The 18,004-nt window shown below is 37.7% G+C and overlaps 1 protein-coding gene across 1 annotated transcript; it reads left to right on the top strand.

Moving 5' to 3' along the window:
• Nucleotides 1-2,024: 2,024 nt before the first annotated feature.
• Nucleotides 2,025-17,600, top strand: LOC117304879 (nucleolar protein 10-like). Its single transcript, XM_033789518.1, has 18 exons — nucleotides 2,025-2,228; nucleotides 3,142-3,187; nucleotides 4,319-4,417; nucleotides 4,733-4,810; nucleotides 5,079-5,116; nucleotides 5,353-5,489; nucleotides 6,023-6,088; nucleotides 7,010-7,156; nucleotides 8,017-8,095; nucleotides 8,241-8,390; nucleotides 8,837-8,956; nucleotides 9,386-9,512; nucleotides 10,474-10,652; nucleotides 11,931-12,020; nucleotides 13,767-13,949; nucleotides 14,265-14,488; nucleotides 15,260-15,362; nucleotides 17,329-17,600. Exons 1-18 carry the CDS (start codon nucleotides 2,163-2,165, stop codon nucleotides 17,446-17,448), a joined length of 2,052 nt encoding a protein of 683 aa, XP_033645409.1. The 5' UTR covers nucleotides 2,025-2,162; the 3' UTR covers nucleotides 17,449-17,600.
• The last annotated feature ends 404 nt before the right edge of the window (nucleotides 17,601-18,004 follow it).

The following is an 18,004-nucleotide window of genomic DNA, read 5'->3' as shown; positions in this document are numbered from 1 at the left end:
GACAAGTGGCCAGTGTCTTTGAAACTTACAGTGAGATCGCGCAGTCAGAGCGACTGTACCATGTTAAAGACACTGGACACTATTGGTAATTGTCAAAAACTAGCCTTCACAGTTGGTGTGTCTCAACATATGCATAAAATAACAAACCTGTGAAAATTTGAGCTCAATCGGTCGTCAAAGTTGCAAGATAATAATGAAAGAAAAAACACCATTGTCACACGAAGTTGTGTGCGTTTAGATGGTTGATTTCGAGACCTCAAGTTCTAAATCTGATGAGGTCTCGAAATCAAATTCGTGGAAAATTAGTACTTTCTCAAAAACTATGGCACTTCAGAGCGAACCGTTTCTCACATATTGTTATACCCTCAACCTCTCCCTATTACTCGTCACAAAGAAAGGTTCTATGCTAATGATTATTTTGAGTAATTACTAATAGTGTCCACTGCCTTTATTTATTTATGTATTTATTTTAAATCTTCGGACATAATTCTTTGTTGGCAGGGGCCGTCCAGGGTAAGGCAAAAGTTTTAAAAACTGTCATCAAAGCGATGTGCCCTCCCAGACCCCTCCAACAAAAAACATTTATGTTTATAAAAATACAGGACAATAAAAAAGCATGCATTTTAAAAATGCATAAACATATAATACAATATTATAAAAGTACAAAACGCAACATTAAATTAAAATCATTAAACACCGAGCTGGCCCAAAAACATTATGGCAAGATAATGACAACAGACCAAAACTGAACGCTGGTAGATAAAACAAAATATCACTCATACAATTATTAAGAAACAAACCAATTAAAGTATATACAACAAATATGGGACGAATATTAAAATAGAGCGACATTATGAGATCAAAACACACTATATAGCAGCTGTGGAAGATTGGCAATAACAGATTAACCCTAAGAACTAAAATGGTCACGCAAATTACATTTGAAACGTTAAAAGGCTCATTGACAAGACAGTTACGCAGATCACGATCAAGCTCAGAAAATGTTTTAGGAAATCGAATAAGTCCACACAATTTGAATGCATTGACCCTAGGATTGACATGGTGGAATGTATAAGTGAATCTAAGTCACGACAATTAACATGAAAATAATCAAGTACATTTGACATAAAATACATGTTAGGGCTGACAATAAGTTTAGACATGTTCATGTATTGTCTCCTATTGTCCAAAGACATTAGTCCAAGCGATTGAAGGCGATCTTCATAGGGTTGCTCCCTGGTACCTTTGTCTTAAAGTCATCAATCATCATCGTCTTTAAACAACTAATTGTGTCTATACTCATTAACGGTATCCATACCATCCATTTTTGAATAACCAGGTCTCAGAGGTTAATTTAGTATATTAATGTACTAACCTCTGAGACCTCTTTCTTAACATGGGGATTAACATTCAAAACAAAACAAACTTGTGTAATGCATGAAAGTTTTCAATTACCAGCTCAGAAGCTGAGAGACCTGTTTCTTGACATGGGTATGGTTAAAAGAATACGTCACCGACGTTAGTTTTCATTTTAGTCTTTGTTTCCAAAAACATTGATTCGTGCAAAACATTGATAGTTCTCGAAGTTCCCGTCAGCTTTTGGGGACCGCCCTCACTCGTTTGGTATTTATTAGTTTGTTTCATTTTTTAGCTTTAGAATAATATGGGACTTTGCCTTGTTAGCCTTTTTAAGGATTCGTTCGTCGATTGTTTTTTCTTTTCTTCGTTTGGTTTTGGGATTTTGACTTTATTTATTTCATTTTAGTTTCATGGATTTTTCGTTGCAATAAGTTGAAAGTTGTTGTTGAGTTTGTGTACTTTGATTTAGACTTCGTCTTTCTTTTGTGAAACATTTTCTTTGATTGTGGTTTTGTCCTTTAGTTTGTATATTAATTTATAAGTTTTTTCCCTTATGGCCACCCATACGCGAGACATAATAGAAGTCGGTAATCAGCAGTTCGCGCGAGTGCAGCAGTGATCTCGCGAGAGCAACACTGCAGCAGCAGACATAACGACTTGTTCACAAGTCTAATAATCTGAAACCCGGCCCACACACGTGCAGAAAAATTGAACGTAAACAAAGTTGAGAAATGTTCGTTGTGTTTATTCCTTCCACAATCGTAAGAACCAGAGTGCATGCCAGCTAGTGTCCAGTTTCCACAATGCAGGTGTGTCAAGCGAACAACGTGAAGGTGTACAATCTGAGCCTGGGTAAATCTTTACCGGAAGTAAGTTCGCTTTCAATGAAAGTTCATTAAAATGTTTAAAACCACGGTAACCGCTCATCACATGCAGAAAGTGCCCTATTTCCGACAGTGTTAGCCATGTGCAGTATACATCAACATGTATTTTATGTCTAGACATAATTAATCCTAGAATGGTGATCATGATATTAATAAGAAAATATCCAATATCCACGGCAATAAAAATAACCATTAGGCCTATTGTTTATTGGTCAAAATTGCCTTTCAATTTTTCATTATCATGCTTTATTTAATTTTAATTTTAAAATTAAAATAAAAGAAACAGTCAGTGTGACTGTGTGGTGAGTTTTGTATCAAAATCTAAATTATGTGATGTTAATGATGAAGGCAAGTCTGGGCAATCAGAGCTACGTCACGGTTGCAAATCAATCGTAGTTGCTTGAAACATATTGTAAATTCAATTAACTTCAATTCATTCAATATCAAATCAATTAAAATTTATTTCCAATCCATTAAACAATTTTTAAAAAGGGCTAGCAATAAACATAGTTGCAATAGCATAACCCTCCTCCCGACAGTAAATAACATGATCCTCTCGACGGCTTCGCCGTCGAGACAGAGGGTTACGGTATCGCAACTACAGTACACAAGGAAGGTAGTGAGTAATCATAATGAATAATATTTTACAAGCAAATGCAATAAAAGTAACACTTTTAACACATGTATGTCAATTCAAATCACAGAAACCTACAACTCATCTTCTTACAATGAGTCTCACCCTCACTCTTGGCTCACTGCTTCGTGAAATCGAGCCCTGGTTTGATAATCAACTTTTGTTTACAGATCGTCGTAAATGATTGTTTTTTCTTGTACAAATTGCACAACCATTTCACTGGTGTTGACTACGATCTTTCCCCTTTATTTATGTATTTTTCAGTGGCTGTCTGATCGGAAAAAAAGAGCTTTACAGAAGTCGGACCGAGGTATGTAGATGTACATGAATGAAGGATCCCGTCTTTGGAATTATTACATGTCAAACACTTTCAATTTCATTAGCAAATCACATGCAGGTGCCTTTTAATTTGGCCAATTGCAAAAAGGCAAAGGAAAAGAAACGGGCTCTTGCATTCAATAAGGCAATGAAATAGTGGTCTATGAGGTTCTTGATTAGTCGTTTTGGCCAGCACCCTGCAAGGTTTTATACAAATGGCCCAGACCGAGTCACCAAAATTTATTCATTGATGCCGTTTTGGCCAAAAAGCGTAAAAGTGTTGGAAACTATACTTACAATTCTGCAAATTTTCAGTCCCGATCTCCTGCTTCATTTTGTGAAGCGTCATGATTCACGCGACACTCAATCGCTGTGCCAAAACACTCACTGTAGTAGGTGTACCCGTACATTGATTACCCAACGAGATATGGCTTGATGAGAGTACAATGTATACAGAGTGCCCTCTGGCAGTATTCTGTTGAATTATAAATCAGATCATGGAGCAGGCCTGGTATTACACTCAAGCCACAGAGGCCCGATGTCTTGGCCTTGGTGCCTAGCTAAAAGTTGTCCATTATCTTTAAAGACACTGGACACTATTGGTAATTGTCAAAGTCTAGCCTTCACAGTTGGTGTATCTAACATATATGTATGCATAAAATAACTAACCTGTGATTCACTTTGATGACTGATTGAGCTCAAATTTTCACAGAGCTCAATCAGTCATCAAAGTTGCGAGATAATAATACAAGAAATAAAACACCCTTGTCACCCACACGAAGTTGTGTGCGTTAAGATGGTTGATTTCGAGGCCTCAAGTTCTAAATCTGAGGTCTCAAAATCAAATTCGTGGAAAATTACTTCTTTCTCAAAAACTATGTCACTTCAGAGGGAGCCGTTTCTCACAATGTTTTACACCATCAACCTCTCCCCATTACTCGTCACCAAGAAAGGTTTTATGCTAATAATTATTTTGAGTAATTACCAATAGTGTCCACTGCCTTTAAGAAGAAAATAAAAATAGCCTTGCTCTTTCAAGGATGAAATTCCATGACTGTTAGAGATAATATCAACCCTCACTGATGTGCCAAGATGTATAACTCTGTCATATCTCTCCCTACAGATCTACAGCATCGGATCCAACTCATTCAAGACTTTGAGATGCCCTCAGTCAGTAACTCTGTACAAATCACAGCAGATAGTCAGTTTATACTTGCAACAGGTATGTCGTAGAACACTGCATGTCACAAGGTGGAACACGGTTTTAAGTGTCAACAATAATTTCCTACACTTTTGAAGGAAAGAACTTTAAGACTCCCTGCATGGAGAGTGTTGGGATTTTGTTGTTTTGACATTATGGGGAGTCCAGCATGTGTGTGGAGAATGTGGAATGTACATGGGGTATAGGCCAACTCACTCTCCTCATGTGCATTGCTTGGAGCTCTTTCATGTTATTTCATTTGTTCTTGTTTTGATTCTTGTTCGCAGCTGCCTGTGTCACTATCAAAGATTAAAAGTCTATATTTCTTGTTCTCAGGAACTTACAAGCCAAGGGTCCGATGTTTTGAGGTCACTCAGCTCTCCATGAAGTTTGAACGGTGTTTTGACTCGGAAGGTACAGTACTAACACTCTCAGAAAGGATCTTATTCTTGTGGTTTCAGTTATTAAAGTAGGGCGCCCTCAGCTTGAGTTCAAAAGAAGGTTGCTCATTGACCCATTCTGTGAGCTGGCAATCATAGCTGTAGGTCTTCCATTGTTTCGTTACGGATTTACCCCTAAGATGGTGGCATGATGATGGCATCAATATGTCAGCTTTATTTGAGAATTATTCTGGGTGAATTGAAGCAATTCATCTTTCTTTCTTTTTTTCTTTTCTTTTCAGTTGTCAAGTTTCATGTCTTGTCTGAAGATTACTCAAAGGTAAAATGAAAGTAAACAAGATTTGTCTGCATGTTTTTGTTTTTATGTATCTCTATTGCTTTTTTTCCAATTGGTGCAATCAAAGTAAGCAGGGTATCTACGCGCACAAAATCCCTGACAATAGGTCTACTGCTTTTCATTCATTTTCACAGGATGTTTGTCTAGTTTACCTGTTAATAATTTATTTTGAAACCATGTATGTACTCACCTTTAAAGTTCTTGTTTTTGATTTCCAGATTGTATTTCTACAGTGCGATCGCTATATAGAGTTCCATGCCCGCTATGGGCGTTACCATCGGTTACGAATACCCAAATTTGGTCGAGATATGGCGTACCATGAGCCCTCTTGTGACCTTTATGTCGTCGGATCTAGGTTGGTATTAATATGTGGATTAATTAATTTGTTTGATCTTCTTGCAGAACTCTTTTTTGATTTTAGTTTTTTTTTTCTGCATTTGTTTGAGTCAAAACATTGCTCAAAACAAAACATTTTAGGATTTTCTACCCAGATGGCATACACCTTTATCACGGTGTGGTCATCTTGAATTTACTCCATTCCAACTCATTGTAACCAAACTGAGGCTGGACAAAATAATTGTCTGGTGACATGTACAATGAATGTTGTTGACAAAATCCAGCAAAGAATTGTCAATGATTAATGGTCTCAAGAGGGTTATGAAGTTATGAATTGATTTTGTGTGTGAATTGTTTTGGATGTGGATACAAATTTTGTTCACATTTTGTTCTTGTCTTTGATATATGATTATATGATCACAGCAATAACCTATTTCTGAAAGTTTGTATATACTCAGCGCCTTGAGTACCTTGTTTGGTAGATACGTGCGCTTTATAAGACTTATTATTATTATTATTATTATTATTATTATATAACATCTCTTCCCACAGTCCTGAGGTGTACAGACTGAATCTAGAGCAAGGTAGATTCCTGAGTCCCTTTGTGACTGAAGCAAGGTAAATTTGTTTACTTGACATCAAAATTGTGAACAGTTTCAAGGAATATGAATGCATAAAACTTGTATTTTTAATTACGAACAATACCAGCATCAATGATTGCAACATCTATGTTTGTGGTTAAAGGCACTGTACACGTTTGGTAATTGTCAAAGACCAGTGTTCTCACTTGGTGTATCCCATCATAAGCGTTAAATAACAATTAAATAACAAGCCTGTGAAAATTTGGGCTCAATTGGTCATCAAAGTTGCAAGAACATGATGAAAGAAAAAACACCCTTGTTTGACGAATTTGTGTGCTTTCAGATGAAATAAAAGACTTCTAGCTAGAAGTCTGTTAATATTTTAGTGAGAAATAACCTCTTTCTCAAAAACTACGTTGCTTCAGAGGGAGTCATTTCCCACAATGTTTAATACTATATCAACAGCTCTCCAATGCTCGTTATGAAGTCGGTTTTTAAGTTAATGTTTGTTTTGAGTACCGACCAAACGTGTACCTTCCCTTTATCCGTTAGCACTGCCGGTCAACATTAGGCTGAAAAAAAGAACATTAATTATTACAAAATTGTTATACAAAATGTATTCTCATAAATGTACATGTACAACCGTACATACACTGTAGTTATGTCACTAACAATTTAAAATAATACCAAGTACAACTCATTCTGAAGATTTGTCTACATGTAAAATTTCTTCTATGTTTTTTTTTTCCAATATTTTGTATTTGTTGTTTGGTGTATTGGAATGATGTTTTGGTTATTACATGTACATAGGTCTGGACCGGACAAACACATCTTTGATGACAATTTTTGCTAATTATTTCCTTGACAGACCAGGTGCAACTTGTGTCTACTGTAATGTCTTTATATTTAAAAACAAATAAACATAAAACAAAACTGATGATTGGTAATTTTGCTTCAGTGGGATCAATGCATGCACTGTCAACCCAGCACATCATTTATTGGCACTCGGAACACTTGAAGGAAGAGTAGAATGTTGGGATCCTCGGAGCAGGCGACAGGCAGCCATCTTGGATTGTGCATTAAGCAGCATCACCATGGAAACACAGTGAGTCTGTTCAAGGGGGTTGTGGTGTTTTAGGTCTACCAATAGCCCTAGGTGACTAGTGAAATATACTACTCAACTAGTCTCACCTCGACTAAGGGAATAAAAGGGTAGTCACAAGTTCTTAAACGGTCATTTAAAACTGGCAGGTTCTTTGCCGTGTGATAAAGGCCCGAGCTGAAGGCGAGGGCCTATTATGCCTGGCCACGACCCTGCAAGGTTTTAATCAGCCGTTTAAGAACAAGTCACTACTCTTTTATTACCATTCAGAAATGCCTTTTTGGTTAAAAGGCGTGATAAAGTAAGAAACTGTGTAAAACCTAACCGTTTCCGACGTGCTTGAGCTCTGTACACCCGTGTGTTGCACTGTTATGATTGAGACGCCTGTTTCGGACAGTTTCTGGATTCGTTCGTGCACGTATAGTCTTGGTGCAAGACGTTCTTGTTTTCCTTTCACACACAGCGCAGCCAATTCACCGACAGCTCCCGCATCGCCCGTAACAAGAAATGTCTTGCACTTTCCGTGCACAAACACATGACATCGTGTGAGCATTCTCTTGGAATTTCCTATTTGGTGGAACTGTGTTTACCCATTACTGGCATTGTTCAGCCACCGGTAAGGTCTCATGTTACAAACTCCGGAATGCTATTCAGTGATTTAGAGAATTAAGTCCTTTTTTGAGCCAAAAATTGCAAAAGTGATCATGTCTTTTTAACGTGTGTTTTTATGCAGTACGCCGTGTTTGTTTACATCCAATACCAAGTGATGTACGGAGCTCAATCAGTCTATTGGAAACTAAATTTTTTGAATGAATGCTCTCTTAAAAAAATAAAAACATTTGTGTGTATTTCTTCTTTTTCAGAGTGAAAGGAATGCCCTCTGTATCATCACTCAAATTCAAGGATGGTCTACAGATGGCAGTTGGGACATCGACTGGACAGGTACGGTGTCCTTGATTGGACATGTCAAACTCTCATTTTATGAATTTGTGCTCTTTTCATTAAGTTAATTGAACAAACAAAATCCAGTCAGAGAACAATCAGAGCCATACATGTAGTTCTAAAGCTTTATCTGTTGAACATTCAGGTACTCATATATGACCTCCGCTCCGACAAGCCCTTACTGGTCAAGGATCATCACTATGGATTACCCATCAAGGCAGTAGATTTCCACCCCCAAGCTGGAATGGTAGTGTCCACAGATAGCAAGGCTGTCAGGATATGGGATCTGCAGACTGTGAGTATGGGGGTGTATGCTTTTCCATAGTGTGAGGGGTGGTTCAGCAATGCATACAGACATAAACATGAGTGATAACGTAACAAGGCTTTTCTGAACCCTCTGAAAAGCACTAGGGAAGGGTTTTAAAATAATTGCTTTTTCGACAAATAAAATCGCTTTAATCTCATGTGAACTCAAGACCTTTTTATTGGAAACATTTTAAATGAACTTCAGCAAAGATTACTTGTTGCCATTTTCATTAAAGTACGTAGGTCTTTAATACACATCAGTGTCGGGGCAGTAAAGTGAAAAATGTTGTCATTCTTTATCCTTGATGCAAAATTATTTTCTATTATAGCTAATAGTATATATAATACTTAAAAATTTACTTTATTTTGTTATGACAATGACTGCAGCTATTTAATTTAGTTAGTTATTTTTTTTATCATGATAATTTGTTTCAGTCAAAGGCATTTACAGCCATAGAGCCTGAACATGACATTAATGACATGTGTCTCGTACCATCATCTGGACTTATTCTAACGGCAAATGAAACACCCAAATTGGGCGTCTACTTTATCCCGGTAAGTTTTTCCATAAGTTTCTTGGGGATAGTGAGTTACAGCTAAAAGTAATAACTCTTGTGTAGTTGGTTGCCTGAGAAATGGCCCTGTGTGATTAGCCCTTTTATCAATAATGATTAGACTTCCATGTCTAAATACAGTTGCATATGGAAAAATAAATACCATAGACAAAAATAAGTTGGGGAGGTAGTGCTTTCTGCTCTACCAGTCAGGCTTCTGATGGATGATGCCCAAGGCTACATCTGTGTGGACTGTAAAGGGGGTAACCCTATTTCAGGCCTATGAGTTGGTGACAACGGCCCCTTAAAAAATAGTTAATTTGTAGCCCACAACTTGAAGTGGCCTTCAGGCCTTGCGTGTCTGGCGACTTGCCTAAAAAATAACTCCCCTACCCCTAATAATCAGTTGTACTTGTTCAATAATTGACAGAGCCTAGGCCCAGCCCCTAAATGGTGTGCCTTCCTGGATAATCTGACCGAAGAGCTAGAAGACAGTACAAACAGCACAATCTACGACGACTACAAGTTTGTCACCAAAGCGGAACTGGAAAACTTGGGTAAGAATATTTACCAGCTCATCAAAGTAGTGCAAACATTTTGGCACATTATATATTTAAGATAGGAAACAACTATCAATAGTAAACGTGCGGGTACAACCATGTGTTAAGTCTCTGTGGAGAATTGTCAGCTTTGAAAAGAGCCGGTGTGGTCTCCACTTTTCAAACAGTATACTCTGCTCGTCTTCTGGAGAAAAAGGCTAAATTAAAACATTCTCTTCTTCTGGCAACTCACACCTGTTATCTCCATGTAATTCCTTTCCAAACAGTGGACTTAATTGGATTATGCACAAATGAGTAGGGCTGCCGACTGCCCCAGGCAGATTCACTGCTCATTCATTAATGACCTAAAGTAATTCAGTGTAAACAAAACCACACTGACTCAGTGGGAAAGATGTAACAATAATAATAATAATAATAATAATAATAATAATAATAATAATAATAATAATAATAATAATAATAATAATAATAATAATAATAATAATAATAATAATAATAATAATAATAATAATAATAATAATAATAATAATAACATAAAATTTATAAGGCGCACAGTATCTGGAATGGTTCCATTCCAAGGCGCCGGAAGCTAGCAAGCTGACAAATTGAACAGATGAGTCTTGAGGTTGTGTTTGAAAGTAGACAGATCAGGTGTGTCCCTCAGCTCGTCTGGCAGGGAATTCCAGAGACGCAGTGAGCAGCTGGAAATAGCACGAGTTGCCAGACGAGTTTTGTGAACATAGAGTATATGTGATGATGATGACAATCTAAGGCCTGGTCTTATGGTACATTGTTGTAATATTGTACATGTAATATTGTACATGTAATATTGTACATGTAATATTGTATACTCTCCTAGTTTTTGTTACTGACTTCGGAAATTCTTTCATAGAATTTTCCCATAATGTGTACTCTTCCAAAAAACTCTTTCAAGGACTTAATTTCTATTCACATACAGGATTAACTCATCTGATTGGAACCGGACTACTCCGAGCCTACATGCATGGATACTTCATTGATATCAGGCTTTATCACAAGGCCAAGGCTATTGCTGATCCCTTTGCTTATGAGGAGTATCGTAAGAGTAAGATCAGACAGAAGATTGAGGAGGCAAGGGAGAGTCGCGTTAAGCTCAAGGTATGTATAAATGTGATTGTATAAAAGGCAGTGGACACTATTGGTAATTGCTCAAAATAATTATTAGCATAAAAACTTCCTTGGTAACAAGCAATGGAGAGCTGTTGGTAGTATAAAACATTGTGCGAAACGGCTGCCTCTGAAGTAACTGGTTTTTGAGAAAGAGTAATTTTCCATGAATTTTGGTTTCGAGACCTCCGAAATTAGATTTTGAGGTCTGTAAATGAAGCATCTGAAAGCACACAACTTCGTGTGACAAGGATGTTTTTTCTTCAACTATTATCTCGCAGCTTCGACGACCAATTGAGTTCAAATTTTATACAGGTTTGTTACTATGTCCATATATTGAGATACACTAAGTGGGTAGACTAGTCTTTGACAATTTCCAATAGTGTCCATGTCTTAAAAAAATACAGTTTTAACATGAGCTTTAATTCACGAATGATAATAATGGTTTTGTTATAGTGTTATGAGTAATCATACATGGAATCCTCGTATACAATGTTTTCCAATGGGCACAAAATCGGACTACCATGACCTCTCCGTTATGGTTTTCTCGGAGTTTACCAGGATGTTCCAACACAACAAATCAGAGTTCCACATACATTTGGTGCTCTATTGACGACATGTAGCTAGATTTAGTCCAAGTTGCTCTGGTGCAGTATTGGTGCACCAGCATGACCAGATCAAATGATTAAGGCAAATTTATGCTCTATTGCTGTAGCTTGATTTGAACTGAGAATATCTGGTGCATTATTGGCGCAAGCTCAAATTTAACAAAGAAAATGTTTTGCTTTATTTGTACTGTTCCGGTGTTTTTGGTCAGGGTTTTGTATTGGTGCACTTTTGGTGCAGACCACAGGTACACTAAAAGTACCCTAGAAATGCACTAAAAAATCGAGTAGAGCTGGCTCTAAGGGTGGTGTAGGACGACTAGCTCAGAAGTCTATTGAGGTTGTAAGTTGATGTCACATGTAGCCAACCCAGGTGTTAACGAGAGTGTGGGTTATGGCCTGATAATGGCACTGTGTCAGGTGTTCCTGGTTTGATTGGCTGCATCAAGCGCCACAGCACTTTGTTGACATTAGGTGGTGCTATGTAATAGCACAATACCTTGAAGGCACAAAATATGTACAGGTTCCATAGAAATTTGTGATACCATTGGCATTTTATAAGAATGGCTGAATAAATATCGTTATCATTCATATTATTATTTGTCTTCCAATGAAGCTGTCGTCATTAACAGACATTGACTGTCTTATTTGTTCATCTTTACAGAAGCTTCCTAAAGTAAATGCTGCTCTGGCCTCCAAGCTGCAAGAGCAACAGGAACAAGATCAGACATCAAAAGTTAAGAGAGAGAAAAAGGTAAGAGTATGAACCCCCCCCCCCCCCCCCTAACAATATCGAAGTCTTATGTAGCGCACATATCTACCAAACTAGGTACTCAAGGCGCTGAGTATATACAAACTTTCAGAAAGATAGGTTATTGCAGTGATCAATTCTGGGACCCAATTATTTAGCACCTTATAAGGGTTTACAAGGTGTTATGGCGCATACAGCAGCCACAGCCAGGAACTCCGGGGCGAACCCCTTCTCTTTTCGATAAATGCACTGGGTTCTTTTAGATGCGTTTACACAACACATGGGACCAACGGTTTTAATGTCCCATCCGAAGGACACAAGTGTCACGGCTGGGTATTCGAACCCACACTCTGCTGATCAGAAACACCAGAGTTTGAATTCGGTGCTCTTAACTGCTCGACCACGGCACTAACCTAACCCTAACCCAAGAAAAAGAAGAAAAAAAAAAAAATCTGTTGTTTGAATCTTCTGCACTCCCTTGAATCCGGGACCTTTTTTGATAAAAACAAAAGTGTGGATCATATTCACTAGATCTGTAGACACGCAATCTCTGTATGCAGCAAAAGGTCGTACTATCACAGTCTCTGTGCAGTGCCTTGACCAACATAATTAATAAACCATCAGTAATGCTTTCTTGGTGCATGGAGGAAGTTTCGTTTCCTTTCTTCTGGCATGTGTGTGTGTAACTAACGCTCGAGAAAGCACGCACATGGCCACATCGATGCCGCGTGCACCTTTTTCGAAAACATGGCACCGACGAAACCATGGTCATTCACGACCTGCAAAGAGCAAGCACATTGAGAGCTCAATCCCACATGCGTTATCCGTGCTACAAAAAAACATGTGCAAACTTGTTGAGAGCGGTGTTAGAGCATGTCCATTCAACTATGGCTGCTAAACAAAATTAAAGGAAAAGATTGAAGGCCTACTTAAAGGCAGTGGACACTATTGGTAATTACTCAAAATAATTATTAGCATAAAACCTTTCTTGGTGATGAGTAATGGGGAGAGGTTAATGATATTAAACATTGTGAGAAACGGCTCCCTCTGAAGTGCCATAGTTTTCGAGAAAGAAGTAATTTTCCACCAATTTGATTTCAAGACCTCATATTTAGAACTTGAGGTCTCGAAATCAACCATGTAAACACACACAACTTCGTGTGACAAGGGTGTTTTTTTTTTCATTATTATCTCGCAAGTTCGATGACTGATTGAGCTAAAATTGTATGCATATGTTGAGATACACCAACTGTGAAGGCTAGTCTTTGACAATTACCAATAGTGTCCACTGCCTTTAAGGTCAATAAACGACAAGCCAGCATCCGACAATGGGGCTGCTTAAACAAAATAATATGACAAACAATATATCACGTTATTTGAAACAAATTATTTGGACTTTTTAATTACAGAGAATCTTTTTTTCGGTGTAAACTGCTATTAAATCTGAATAAATCAGTTGAAATGGGTTCACCACCTGTGGGAGAACCCCTGGCAATTTTTTTTTTTGAATGAAACATCTGTTTAGGTTTTTAAAAGTGCCCTTGTTTGACCGTTAGATTGCATTTTGATTTTGTTTAAGGTCCCCTCATTCTGTCAGTTTTCTCCAATAATAAAATTTTGTAAAGTAATAATTGCAAAGGCTCTAAAATGCACCAGAATGCAGCAGAGAGCATGTATAACTGCAAATTTCGTATGGGAATTCAAAATCTTATTTAAGACAATCTTTTTTTCTTTTCTTTTCCCTCGCAGGCGGAGGCGGACGGTATCCTTCAGGACAATCGTTTCGCTGATCTGTTCAAGAACCCTGAGTTTGAAGTAGATGAATCTAGTGAGGCTTTCCGCATGTTGCACCCGGTCATCACAAAACAGCAGAAACAACAGCAGAAGGCCGCCCAGAAACGAGCCATGTTGCAACAGTTTGATGAGCTCAAGGTATGTTTAGTTGATGTAAAGGGCTACTCAGAAATGTCTATGATTAAAAATTTCGAAATTGTGGGTCGGTGGTTCAAGAGAAGAAACTGAAGCCACACATCCGTTAACTGCCATGTAGCCAGGAATCACAACCAAATTTATGATTACCTTGGAACAGCAGCCAGAGGATCACCTTTAAGGGGGTGCAATTTTTTATTGCAGATATTAAATACTAAACCACAAGGGATCTGACTGGTTAAATTTTAACAAAGATAAACCCAAGATTAGATAAGATGGTCTGAGACTTTAACCCAATTTGTTCTTTTTTTTCCACAGGGTGAGGAGGAAGAAGAAGGCAGACCAAGTGAAGATGAAAGCAGCTCCGATGATGACGATCAATCTTGGCGTCTGGAGCTCAGGAAGCAGCACCAGATGCTCAGGGATGAACGGAAAGCACAAGCAGCAGCAGAAAGGAGCGCCCCCAAATTCTACGAGCTGAAGAAAGGGGAGGAGTTCAGTTCCGAAAAGGGGATGAGGAAGATGAGCAAACGACAGATTGGGTAATAAACGTTTCTGCGCTAGCCTTGTAAGCGTAGAATGCCTAGTAATGTGGAGTACGCACGCGCAGAAGCCAAAATTCGCCGTGAAGTACGCTTGCCATAAGTACAGAAATCCCTGCTTCCGTAAGCCCTGATTCTGTGCAGAGCCATGAAATTGTGCCCTGTCATCTTCATGTAATTCCTTCTCCCCTTCTCCCATAAACCATATATGCACGACGGTGCTCCACACAAGCCAAAGTTAAACTGTGATTTAAAGAAACTTACATAGTTCGTTACATGATGCCTATGTCAATCAGAGTGTTTATTTTGGGAGTATTTGTGTGGTGCTTGGTGAAATGCTCAGCAAAATCACTTATATTATTCCAAAACAACAAGATATGTAATTTAATCTGCATAGTAAGTGAAACAAGTACAATATTAACTCTCGTAGAGACATTCATTTGTTTAGATTTGCCTATGCAATAGCCCAAAAATCATTGTTTACTTATAAACGGTTTCCTCCTGGATACATTCATTTATTTAGATTTGCCTATGTAACAAATCCTTATATAATATTCATTAACTGTTTTCTCCTGGATACATTTATTAGATAGGCCTTTGTCATTTGTAACACAAAACAAGTCCTTATTTACATCCTTAACAATTTTTTGCTGGAAAGTGTTTTTATGCAAAAAGAAATCATTCATTACAAACCTCTTCTTTTACCATGATATCAAAATGATTGTGAATTACATTTCTGATTATTATCATGTGTTGATCCGTTCTAAACAGAACTAGCCTGGCTGCCAGAGTAGCATTAGAGGAGGAACAGGGAGAAGTCATACAAGTTGGCTCATCGCTAGGCAACCAACAGCTAACATTTTCACTTAAAAAGGTATGTATCAAATGACAGAATATTTTGCATTATTGTTCTTCATTGTTTAATAAAAGTATTACAGATTACAAAAGGTCAAGTGACATTAACTAACATTCATAAATACCTCAGACAGTTTCGCTATTCCTATTGGTGGAGAGCGCGTCACGTGGGTGTGTATAAACCTTTGTTTATGACCGGTAAAAATTGTTAATTCACGGGCGTGACACGCAACCTTGCACCTGTTCTTATAAGACAGTTTCTTCATTCCTATTGGTTGAGAGCAACGGCTGAAACAGTTGTGCCACATCACGCGATACGTGCGACGCGCACAACATTCCCTTGTAAGAAGTTGTTTACCCGAGGGCGGCGGAGGGCTTTACCATTTCATAGCTGGAGGGGTGTTGTGTTAAAAGAAATCATTTAACAATTATAATTTTTGCATTTATTTTACTTTTTGACCAAAAAGTGATAATGTTTTTGACTGAAAAGGTATTTATGAATGGGAATCAAAGTGTGTTGAATCGGTTTTCAACTAGTGGTTTAAACCCGCTGAGGCCTGGTTCCTTATAATTTACCTCGACTTCGTCTCGGTAAAATTATTGTTGCGATAATTGAGATTAAACCACTAGTTGAAAACCGATTCACCACACATTGATTCCCTTAATGATGTACTCTAATCGCACGTACTCTGTTATAAGGATTGTTTTCAGAGCTAAATATTGACATTCCAATCACTTATTTTGCACAATGTGCAAAAAGCACATCATGTAAGATTCAAGAATCACAATTTTAAAATATAATACAATTATTACAAAAATGTACCAATACGAAATAATTGTGATGCATTTGTCAACAGACTGTGAAATAGAGCAGATAATAAATTCAGCATTAACTGAAGGTGTACCACCAGAGATACTGCTATCATCTTCCAATCTATGAATATAGGCAGAACTTTTCATTTTCTTTTATTTTGGGGGGAAATTTTGTGGTGGGCGGCAGTCTGTTTTTCAGCTGAAGTGTCGGGCGGATATTGTCAGTGCTGGGCAGGCCCGCCCACCGCCGCCCAGCGTGGCTACAACACTGGTCTTTAATTATAGTTTTTTGTTTGTTTGGGGTACATGTACCTTGGAATGTCTTCACATAGTGTCAAGCCTTGGTTGCAAGATTGTCGTGACACTTGTGTCCCTGAGCAAGACACTTCACTATAATTGCTTCTCTCCACCCAGGGGTAAATGGGGGGTACCTGTGTAGGGCAGAGTTGGTCTTGTGATTGATTAGCTTAGTGCGCTACATATTTGGCGGCACAGGCTGTATACTCCCCAGGGAGCTGAGATGGTTTAAGGAATGCTTTAAGGCCCTGTGACCAGCTGTCGATTTCACCAAACGCTTCCTAACTTAAGATTAATTCTAGGACTTAGGCATGTCCCAACCTTGCACTGTAGCATGCAGACCTTAAGATAGTTCCTAAGTTAGAACGAGTTAATGGATCAATCCTAGCGTTTCGTGAAATCAGCTGCAGGGGTAATAGTGTTGAAGCGCCATGAGCTTCACTGTGTGACGGACCTGAGCGCTATATAAGAAGCCACTACTATTGTTTTTATGATTATGATTATGATTATGATTATGATTATTATTATTATTATTATTACTATTATTATTATTATTATTATTATTATTATTATTATTATTATTATTATTATTATTATTATTAATATTATTATTATTATTATTATTATTATTATTATTATTATTATTATTATTATTATTATTATTATTATTATTATTATTATTATTATTATTATTATTATTATTATTATTATTATTATTATTATTATTATTATTATTATTATTATTATTATTATTATTATTATTATTATTATTAATATTGTTCGCACACCAAGTAAGGGAACTTTCCATTGCACTAACAATAGAAGCTCTAAATGACAATGATAAACGATTGCTTTTTGTTTTTGATTTTTTGCAGAGTGCTACGGAAACCAAGTTCAAACAGGACACAGTGGAGCACCACAGGGAGAGAAAGAAACTGAGACGGTCAGCTGGACATCTTCAGGGCAAATCAAAAGGAAAACCATTCAACAGATGATACCTAATGGAGTCATAATATTTATAGTTTGGAAGGAAGAGCACTGGCACTCAAACAATACTTTAGGTTTTTTCGCACTTGCCTGTGATATGTTTTCACAGAACTCAAGGAAAGTACGGAGTATACACACAGCAGTGTATGGTTAAAACCAAATTTAATATTCTTTATCCCTGATGCCAATCCAACATCTATTATCGTTGTGGTACCCCCTGCTAAAATATAGGGTTTGCACTGCCTCTAGCTACCGGACAATTTAGGTGGGCTAGTTGGCAAGACACTGTCCTAGAATTGCAAAGGTCGTGGGTTCGAATCCCACCCCAGTAATTTGCCTGTGATTTGTTTTCACAGAACTCAGAAAAGTACTGAGTAAACAGTGCTAACACACATCGGTGTATATGGGTAAAGTAAAACTAATAAGGTATACTGGTGTAACAGAAGCAGTGGAAAGAGATGAAATGGGAGAGATGCAGAAAGCACACAGAACAAAACAAGGGGTGAACAATGAAGGACACAAATGGTTCAGATGGAAGGGGCTTATGTAGGAAACACAATCGAC

The sequence above is a fragment of the Asterias rubens genome, chromosome 21 (genome assembly GCF_902459465.1).
Source record: "Asterias rubens chromosome 21, eAstRub1.3, whole genome shotgun sequence".
Lineage (NCBI taxonomy): Eukaryota > Metazoa > Echinodermata > Asteroidea > Forcipulatida > Asteriidae > Asterias > Asterias rubens.
The sequence above is the reverse complement of the archived record's forward strand: the minus strand, read 5'-3'. Positions and strand labels throughout refer to the sequence as shown.

Bases quoted from the DNA above. Each gene is read 5' to 3' on its own strand.
- LOC117304879 (XM_033789518.1), top strand. From the start codon at position 2,163: ATGCAGGTGTGTCAAGCGAACAACGTGAAGGTGTACAATCTGAGCCTG. The intron at 5,117-5,352 runs GTAAAATGAAAG...TTTGATTTCCAG, and splicing joins TGTCTGAAGATTACTCAAAG to ATTGTATTTCTACAGTGCGA. The intron at 10,653-11,930 runs GTATGTATAAAT...TCATCTTTACAG, and splicing joins AGAGTCGCGTTAAGCTCAAG to AAGCTTCCTAAAGTAAATGC.